Below are 9783 nucleotides of genomic sequence, written 5' to 3'. Positions count from 1 at the left end.
CCAACGTATCATTTCCTTCCCACCTTGCCCTGCCCTGCTGTTCTGCAGAGTACTTATCACTTAATATGATATATTTATGTGTTCATGTTTATTGTCTTCTCTCTCACCAGACTGGAAGCCTCTGAGGGCAAGGACCATGTGTCATTTTGTTCATGGCAGAATCCCTAAAACAGAGCTAAGGTAGTCAATAAACATTTGTGGAATCAATGCTTCTGAAACAGAAGTGGTCCTGAAACAAGAGTCCTTCCAGGTCTGTCTCAAAGTCTTGGATATGACCACCCCAACACTTCCAAAGGCAGGGTACCCTCTGAGGGCCAGTCACAGCTAAGAAGCTACCGATTTGAGAGCCTCCCTCCAATCAGCCTTTCCCCATCCAGGTCCACCTGGCAGGGGTCAGTGGGGAGCCTGGTCCAGCTCTCTTTGGGCCCCACAGTGGAGGAGACACAGCTCTGGGTCCACGCCCCAGGGATGTCTGCTGAGCCATGCTTCTTTCCTGGTAAACATCCCCACTTCCTTCCCAGGGCTGTATCAGCATTTCTGAACCAGAAGGTGTTGACACAAAACATCCTGGGTTTGGGGACAAATTCGCCCTCAACTAGAAATCTTTAATGAATGTCCTTTCTTCCCCAGACCAGGCAGCTGCAGGGAAAATGAGCTCTGCCTCTAGCAGCCAAACACAGCCAAAGGCCAAGCAAAGAGGAAGGGCCACAGTATCAGGGGAAGGAGGGCTTCTTTTTTTTTTTTTCAGGGCTCAGAGACAGCTGTGGTACAGAAAGCACAGAGCTTCTAGACCCACGTTTGCTCCTGACTTTCTGTGTAACACGGCACTGCCCTCTGCCAGCCTCAGTCTGCAGCTGTGGGATGGGGCAGGAGGAAGCCTCCCATACGAAGGTCGTGAACTTCAAGTAAGGCAAGGGATGTGAAAGAGCTTGGTTACAAGGGGCCAAAAGGAGAGAATAAAACTCAGGACTCGGGGAGGTAGGAGGTCAGAGTTTGAGTGTCAGGTCTGCTGTTGACTTTTTAAAGTCCTCTCTGCTCCCTGAGCCTTGGTTTCCAGCTGTACAATGAGGGGTTTGGGCATGATCTCTAGGGAACCCTCTGGTTCTAAAGAACAGACACTTTTTCCCTGCCTGCCTCTTTCTGGAGGTCCTCCCAGATCCTACGGCCCACACCAATTTGCTTTCCAGTACTTACAGAACTTCACTGCTCACTGTCCATGGTTTTCTAGCACCTTCCTTGGGTCTAGGTCCACTATTCCCCATATTGGGCCCAACATAGGGCCTCTGAAGCATTGGTCAAAGTGAGTAAAAAATTATTCCTGCCTCTTCTGATCTTGCAGAGAGACGATGAGAGGGACTTTTATTCACCTTCATTTTATAGATTAGAAACTTAAGAAACCCCTGTGTCAGAGGTTAAATAAAAGTCACAGTGCCCCATGGGCTTCCTTGGTGTTCCTCAAACGGGGAAAGAATGAATTACACTTCTCCAGCCCTATCTCTGCCTGCCATAGTATATAATTAATTTTCTGGTCATTAATTGTCGCCCTTTCTCTCTAGTATGAAGTTTCATGAGGGCAAGGACTTTGTTTTGTTCATTGTTGCATTCTCGACTCCTGAAACTTCCTTATACATAGCCGGGGGCTCAAGAAATACATGTAGGAAGGAAGGGAGAACTTAAGAGGTCGCTCCGAGGCCTGTGCTCTCAGGGCCTGCAGGGGGCGCTCCAGCCCCGCCCCCAAAGAAAGGCCCTGCGTCCCTAGTTTAGTTGACGTGCGTGCGTGCGAACTTGCTTGCCACCGGTCCTCTTTTAATTGAGCGTGCGCGCCGGAAACCCGGTCAGAGCGGCGCGTGCGCAGGCGGAGCGGGATCGGAGTTTAGGAGGAACGCAGTCGCGGGTGGCGGGCACCATGCTGGCACCCGAGGCCGAGCGGGTGCTGCAGTACCTGGTGGAAGTGGAGGAGCTCGCCGAGGCGGTGCTGGCGGACAAGCGGCAGGTAGGGGACGTGGCCGCGGAGCAGGAACCTGGATTCAGCGGGTGGGGCCTATTGATGGGGCAGGACCCGGAATCTGGTTCTAGCACCCGCTGGCAGTGAGTTGACGCGGGGCTGGTAGTCTAATAGCGGTGACAACAAACATATGGCAGCTTGAGATAATGTGGGCAAGTGCTTGGCACAGCGCCGCGCTTCCCCTTTTATATAGTACGTACTAGCGGAGCTCTGTGCTAACGATCCCCTCGCTCCGTCCTTCCTTTGTCCCTTACTGTGCCCCCCGATCCCGAACCATTACCCCTTTTGGCAGTTTACCTGAACCTCTTCAAAATGCAGTTCCGGGGCTCCCTCATTGCCCTGTCCTGCGCCGCCCCAGTCGGGGTCCTGAGGGGAAAAAAGAAACATCGAAGAGGTCTGAGTGGCGTGTGATGGCGCGGGAGTGGAAACGCGGGAGGGACCCTAGACAAGGCGGGCTTTGCAGATCTGAACAAGGAGCTCTGGTCAGGTTCTAATCCGCATGCCTCGTGTTTGAATGGAGTTCATGGGGGGAGGGGCGAGAGATGAGGTAATTGGATTCAAGTTTTAAAAGGATCCACCGCCCCCGCCCCCGGCTCGGGGAGAGGGTTGGGCTTAGACTAGGATGGTGGTGATGGAGACCGCGGATGGGTCAGAAATGTGTTTTGGAGATGAGCGTAGTAGGTCTTGATTCCAGTAACATACGGGAGGGGGGTGGCTAGGGGGAGACAAGAGTGATTCATGACTCCTCTTCAGTTAGAAGGATTGGCTGGTTGGTCGGTCGGGTATTTAATTAGACTTGGGAGAACAGCCTGAGAAATACTGGGTGAAGGCGTGCTGAGTGATGACAATGACAGCAGTTAAAGTTTGTGAGTACTTACCATGTGTCAGGTGCTGTGTTAATAACTCATTTCATTCCTGGTCCAGTAACCTATGAAATAGTTCATAGGTATGAACCTAGGTATAGTTCATACCTTCATTTTGCAGAGAGGTGAATAGGAAGGTGGAATGGCACGGTTCATAGCGAGAGCAGGATTCAAACCTGGGTATTCGGATCCTGGGGCCAGTGCTCCAAAGCAGCGTGTAACACTCCCTCCTTGATTCTTCAGCTGTGGTGCTGGTACCACTGTCTTTGTGCCCCGCCCTCTCTGTTTCGGGCTCCTCATGATACTAGGTTAGAATCAGCTGAGGAGCTCGCCCAGGAAGAGGTTTCCACTCCCTGGTCATTCAGAAACCCCCTAAAGCTGGAGAACTGGCGCTCAGGTGGATAGTGAAGAATTACCTGTCAGCCTTTTGCCAGCACCTGCACTGGAGGGCAAACTGGGGTTTAAGGACCCGGAAACTGAGTGGGGGAAGAAATATGTTTGCACCTCAGGACACCGGAAGTAACCCAGCAATGATGCCTTGGTGTCTTTGTCGGTTTTAATAGAGAGGCAGGTCTGTTGGGAGGTGACAGGCTGGGACAAGACGTAGCTGAGATCCCCGCTGCCCCTGTGCTTTTCAGATTGTGGACCTGGACATGAAAAGAAATCAAAACCGAGAGGGCCTGAGGGCCCTGCAGAAGGATCTCAGCCTCTCTGGTAAGTCAGGATTTCCTCACTACAGCCCAGGAGGCCTGTTCCGTTTTCTTTCTAAGGCCTTTGCCTTGTCCCTATTAGAGACCACGTGAGAGGCTGCAGGTGTGTGACATATAGCTCGTGGAGGTCGGGGCAACATTTTCATAGGTCTGATACAGACCGGCTCAGGGTTTCAGCTGCTCACCCTGGGACAGGCCATTAGGAGCTGGCTTGTCACCGATGGCACTGGGAGAGTGCTGGGGGTGGGGGGTGGGGAGGGTGGCATAAAAACAGTGTGGTTCCTGGCCTCATGCTCCGCAAGTGAGCAGAGCAACATGAATACATCATAGGAAATCGAGAGAAAGCTGAAGAAGGGACTAGGTGTGGGGTGGGTGTTGGAGGAGGGGATGGGGGCTCTTAGAGTCTGAGTGGCTGTGACAGAATAGGCAAAGAGGGAAGGACAGGTGATGACGCTGGACAGATGGGCAGGGGCCATAGTGGAGGGGAGAATCGTGAATGTTGTTTAAAGTGGCATTGGAAGGCCCAAAACCTTCCCGGTTGCTTCTAATCTCACCAGAGTGAAATTCAGAGTCCTGCAAGACCCCTTGGATTCCAGACCCCCTTAAATTCTCCAGCGCCATCTCTACTTTGCCGTCACTCGTTGTCTCCATCCTCACTGGCCTTGCTCTTCATTAACACCCCAAGCACATTGCTAATCTTTGCTGAAGGGCTCACACCCTCACTTTCTTCAAGTCTGTCCAGATGTTAGATAATCAGCAAGGCCTCTCAGACCACCTGGTATACATAACAAGCCCCTCGCCGACTCTGGCATTCCTCATCTCTCTTGCCCTGCTTTATGTTTCTGTACAGTGCTTAGGCCTGTCAGGGTCTGACCGATGATATCTTTGCATGTTTATTCCCCCTCCTGCACCATAATGTACGCTCTCTTAGTGCAAGAGCCTCGTCTTGTGCTGCTGTGTTCTCACAGCATCTACAACAATGCCTAGCAGACAGTAGGTGCTGCAAATATTTGTTGAAATAATGACCATTTGCCATTTCAGAAGATGTGATGGTTTGCTTCGGGAACATGTTTATCAAGATGTCTCACCCTCAGACGAAGGAAATGATTGAGAAAGGTAAGGCTCCCTAGGCGTGGATCGTCGAGCTTTGTAGCCTCCACTTCTCATAGCGCGGTTTGCTTTCAGGTGCAGTCTGCTAAGGTAAGATGTCCTTTTCTGGTCACTGGGGCTAATGAGGTTCAGCTGGAGCATTCAGCCAGCCCGTTGATTGTTTAGGTGGTTTAGGTCTCATGTTACCTCTGTCGTGCTTTCCTGAAAACCCCTTGATGGACTTGGGCATTTACAATTCCTTGGCCACCCATTTCCCAACCATCTTCTGGTAGGTGGGGGTGTAGGCTCTTCATTCTATTCTGACAGTTGACGTTTCCTGATTTCACTGTGAGTGGTGACCTAAAGTTCTGATGTTGCCTCCCCTATGCACAAGTCAGAGGACTGAGAGTTGGGAGTGGTCTGCTCAGCCTGATCCTGGCCTCACTCAGTGGTGGTGGGCGGGTCACGTTGCATCTCCAGCCTTTGGTTTCTTCCTCAGTCCGTCTCTGAAGTCCCCTTTTCTTTCCTGGACGCTAAGGGCCCTTGCTGTCAGAGGGGCCAGGGAGAGGCTGGCACCTCCGACTCCTGTGGGTCATTCTGTTTATGGTATAACCTCATCCCGTTTGCTTACTTCACTTTGCAGATCAGGATCATCTGGATAGAGAAATAGAGAAACTCCGGAAACAACTTAAAGTGAAGGTCAACCGCCTGTTTGAGGCCCAAGGTATTGGCCTGGGTGGGGTGAGCGGGGAGCCAGGAAACCGAGAGGGTTCGTAATCATCAGCACAGACTGAGAGGGCAGGTGGGAAGCCCCTCCCAGGTGGATGGTGGTCTGGACTGCATGCGAGGGGCACTGAAGCTGTGGGCAGTGGTTGTCTCTAGCCACCCCAAGATAGAATGGACAAGAAGTCTGTGGGGTCTTCTTCCTATCATCACAAGTTCTTTTTCCAGGCTCCAGGGAGAGCCTGGGGTAGCTTCCATTTTATGCCAGGGAATGGCATGGAGACCGGGATAGTTCTGACTCAGAAGCTACATTTCTAGGTAAACCTCACTGCTCCAGGCTGATCACAGGTATGGCAGAAATCTAGCGGTTTCGGGGCAGCAGACATGATTCTTCAGGCTCTTGGTGACTCGGGAGCGGGTGTTGATGTGTATTGTTTAGGACATTGCAGATGTGAGGCCCTTCCCTGTCAGACCTCAAAGCCAGGTGTTCGGCAGTGCGCATGCGGTGTGAGCTCCTTTCCTAGGCCTGGCTCTAGGGCCCAGGGTTGGACCAGCAGGAGGCCTGAACTTGCTGACAGATTGTCTTTTTCCCCTAGGCAAACCGGAGCTGAAGGGTTTCAACCTGAACCCCCTCAACCAGGATGAGCTTAAAGCTCTCAAGATCATCTTGAAAGGATGAAATTCAAGAACCACAATAGGGGACCTAATACCACGTAGGACCCAGAACACTCCAACCTTTGAAACCTGCAAGGACGGTATCTGCCCTGCAAGGGGACAGGCATCTGGCCATGGCTCCTGTATGAAGCCTTTTTATCTGTAACGCCTGACTGATCTGTGACAACAGGAGGGAACCCTCAGCCTTCCAGTGTCTGCCGGGCCTGTCCAAGGGGGCCAGAAAGACACAAGACCCATTGACAGGCCCGAGCAGCCACCAGTGGGTGGGCGCGGGCAGCGCCTGTGGGGGTATGAGAAGGACTGCAACCGGCACTTCGCAACAGTGGCCTGCTGTTTGAACGGGCAGGGAAGAAGGGAGGGGGGAGAGTGGGAGCTTCGTTCCAGCATTCCTCTCAGAGAGGGAGCTATTTCCCAGCAGCGTGCGTCACACAAGTGGAATGAAGCAGGAGGCTCACAGGTGGTTTCTGAACAAAGGACAGAATCTCGGTGCTCGTGGTTAACCACAACTCTCTGTGGAGCAGACATACCATTTCTCCCCGCTGGCTGCATTTTGGCCTGTTTTTCCTGCTTGCTTCCAGACAGAGCCCGGAGTGGGTGCTGCTTGTCCACCCTCTGCAGCTGCTCTTTGGTCAGAAAGGCCGTGCAGCGTCCTGCACCAGAGATGGGCAAGGGAGACTGCCTCTTAACACGCTTCGTGCATTCAGCATGCCCCGCCCCGCCCCCTCTGAGAGCAGGGCCAGGGCTGCTCAGAGTTTCCTTTGCTTCAGTGTGAATGCACTGTGAGGGCAACTTGGTGTCTTTCCTGTTCATTGAGGGCTCAATAAATGTTACCTAAATGAGTGAATAGCAGCTTCTAGTCCTCACCTCATTTGGCCCTTCACTGAGAGCACACTACTCCCTTTAGGTCGGGGATGTCACCTAGGAAGGGCCAGTGGTTCCTCGCAATGACAGTGGGATTAGACAGGTGTAACCGCAGAGCAGAATGGAGAGAGCGCACCTCAGTTGCCCTCGCCCCACCTGGCCCTGTGGGTGGTTATGTGGGAGCCCAGGCTGGTGTGGCCAGACCTTGTGTTTTCTTATTAGGAGCTAGCACTTTGGATTTTTAAGTTGAGCTTTCTGTTTTTTAAATATTACTGACTCAAAGTTTTAAAAACTTTGGTGTTGGCCAAACAAAATGCCTTACCTAGATCAAATGTGGCCCAGAACCTACTATTTTGCATCCTCTTAAGTTTTTTAGTAGAAATTTCTGTGTGTTTTTCTCATGAGAGTAGGAAGGTGGAATTGGGAACTAAATGTAAAAAAAAAAAAAAGAAACTAAATGTCCACAGTAGACTAAAGGAGGTGGTATCAGTCGTGGGATGCTGCTGTCTGGGCACCAATTTGGGACAGCCCCAGGACTGATCAAAGCAAGGGCAGGGCAGGTGTCCAGTAAGCTGATGGCTCATATGCAGTCACTGATCATGTGGTTCCCTCAGAACAGAAGCTGCATGATTGGGGCGGAAGGATAGAGCATGTTGCTGTTATTGCACATTTTAAAACACTAGGGAGTAGCAGCATTCACTTCGGTAGATACTATCTGGTATAACTGCTTTGCTCATAATTTCTCTGAACATTGCCCCTACCTATCCAGCAGGGTAGATGCTAGGCCAAAAAAAAGAGCCAATTGGATTCTGCCGGAAGGGGCAAACCTGTGCCTGGGGCTGTGTGGGCTTGCCCCAGGGACAGAGGGAAGGCACCGTGCTCCAGAGGCAGAGGCCCGGAGTGGCCTGGCCTCTGGCCTTCCCGAAGCTAACTGGTTCCCTTCTCAGATTTGCCAGTATGTTCCTTCTGAAGCCCTTCCTGTTCCTGGGCAGTCAGATTCTGTTATTTGCAGTTGAAAGAACTGCGCTGAAGCTGGGAGACTGGTAGGAGGAGCTGCCTGGGGTCTCATGATAGGCCCCCCACAGAGCAGTTAGCCCACCAGCTGACTCGTAATTTCTGTTAAAGCAAGAGGAGGTGTAGGAACATAGGGATGTGGAACATGCAGAAACTTTCACTTAACCCTCCCTCCTTAAGCCGTCTCCTTGCCCGCCACCCCAGGGCTTTCTGGTTAAAAAGCTCAGCTCCTACCTTCAAGCAAGAAGGCCCAGAGAGGCTCTTTCGTCACCCAGGTGACTTTGATAAGTGCACTCTTTTTGCAGGGACCCTTACTAAGCAACTCTGTCTCCCTGATCTTACTGTATCCATCTGAGAAATGGGGGTAGCAGGGCCTGCTAGCTTTCAGATGGGTTCCCCTGATTCTAGAGGTCAGGGCATTGCAAGGAGGGAAAGATGTACTTGGGGTTCAGTCCTCCAGACCCCCAATAAACACAATCTAATAACTGACAAGTTTGCTGGCCTGTGAATCCTCACTCTTAGAGGACTCTTTCACCATTAACCTCTGAAGAGAAATCAAAGGGTCAAAGCCAGGAGGACGACGTGGCTGCTGCTGACAGCATCCCTGAGGCAAGCCTGGTGTCCAGTAAACTCATGAGTTCGAGTACGGCCTGTGCTCATTTATTATGCACACAGAGCTGTGATCTCTCTGGGGTAGTAGAACTTACTGGGTTTTTCCTTTTTGGGCCTGTTCGCCAAGCCAATCTGTCAAGGTTAAAACCCATCCAGTCCAGGGATCTGGCTGTCTCCTGGGGCAAAGATGCCCAGGGGTGGGCAGGGAATCCAGGGGCCCAGTGCAAGCAGCAGCCAGCAGCTGTAGCCCAGCCAGAGGGAGGGAGGCGCGTGCCCGGAGGTGCTGTGGTGCTGGGAATGGAGTGGGGAGGACTGGCTGGCGTCGTGCCTCCCAGGGTGCCTCCCAGGGTCCTGTGGCTGGGATTAGCTGGAAGCTTTCTTCTGGCCTTGAAGGGAGCGGAACAGCTGCCTCAGCTGTGTTTTTCGATCATTGATGCAACCTAGGAGGGAAGTGGAGTGTTGGCTGGGAGGGCCTGACCTCAGGAAAGGGGGTTTGGGAGAGTGGAGAGGCCTGGGCTGGCCTGTGGTTTGCACCCTCAGCTGCTGCGGCCCTCAGGCAGGCCATTTTCCTCTCTTGAGCATCAGTTTTCTCATATGTCAACCAGGTACCTGCTTTATGGGACCAGTGTACGGATCATCGAAGGAAGGTGGCCTTCACTGGGAACTACCCCAGGGCCTACTTCAGGTGCTGAATGTGGATTAACTTGTTGAGTTCTCATCAGACGTTCAGAGAGGCTAAAGTAACTTGCTCCAAATCACACTAAGCAGCAGATCTGGGGTTTGAACCCAGACTAATCTAGCTCCAGAGGTCAAGTTCTTAACCGCTACCCCACATTGCTTTTCTTCTGGCCTCAGCGACAATGCACTGAAAGCTGGCCCAGTGCCTGGTACCTGACAGGTTAAATGCTAGCTCTTCCCCTGTGCAGCCCCCTGTGTCAGGCACAGTTGGGTAAGGGACGAATCTTTTCCATAAGCGGCCCCTACTCATGGGAGTACGTCCCAGCCAGTCTGTGCTGAGAGGCCAACATGAGCTTCTGAGACACCTCTTCTCCAAACACATCCATGGAACAACTTCATGGTCATTCTCTTTTCTTTTTCAATCCTCACCCGGGGATATGTTTTTATTGATTTAAGGGGGAGAGAGAATCAATGTGAGAAACATTGGCAAGTTGCCTCCTGTGCACCCCAACTGGGAATCGAACCTGCCAGGCCAGTTGGTGTCCAGGACGAT

The 9783-nt window shown here is 52.2% G+C and overlaps 2 protein-coding genes across 3 annotated transcripts in view; one reads left to right on the top strand and one right to left on the bottom strand.

Annotated features, from left to right (window-relative positions):
* The first annotated feature begins 1829 nt into the window (after positions 1-1829).
* On the top strand, positions 1830-6914 carry PDRG1 (p53 and DNA damage regulated 1). Its single transcript, XM_037043828.1, has 5 exons — positions 1830-1993; positions 3507-3582; positions 4620-4694; positions 5311-5391; positions 5987-6914. Exons 1-5 carry the CDS (start codon positions 1907-1909, stop codon positions 6067-6069), a joined length of 402 nt encoding a protein of 133 aa, XP_036899723.1. The 5' UTR covers positions 1830-1906; the 3' UTR covers positions 6070-6914.
* A 1670-nt stretch (positions 6915-8584) lies between these two features.
* The window catches only part of TTLL9 (tubulin tyrosine ligase like 9), a 37132-nt gene continuing 35933 nt past the window's right edge, over positions 8585-9783 (bottom strand). For both annotated transcript variants that reach the window (XM_037043826.1, XM_037043827.1), the window contains one exon: positions 8585-8992. In XM_037043826.1, coding sequence (XP_036899721.1) covers positions 8916-8992 — 77 coding nt within the window. In that variant the 3' untranslated portion in view covers positions 8585-8915. The remainder of the gene's footprint in view (positions 8993-9783) is intronic.

This window comes from Sturnira hondurensis, unplaced genomic scaffold (genome assembly GCF_014824575.4).
Source record: "Sturnira hondurensis isolate 20B ecotype Veracruz unplaced genomic scaffold, ASM1482457v3 Scaffold0004136, whole genome shotgun sequence".
NCBI lineage: Eukaryota > Metazoa > Chordata > Mammalia > Chiroptera > Phyllostomidae > Sturnira > Sturnira hondurensis.
The sequence above is the reverse complement of the archived record's forward strand: the minus strand, read 5'-3'. Positions and strand labels throughout refer to the sequence as shown.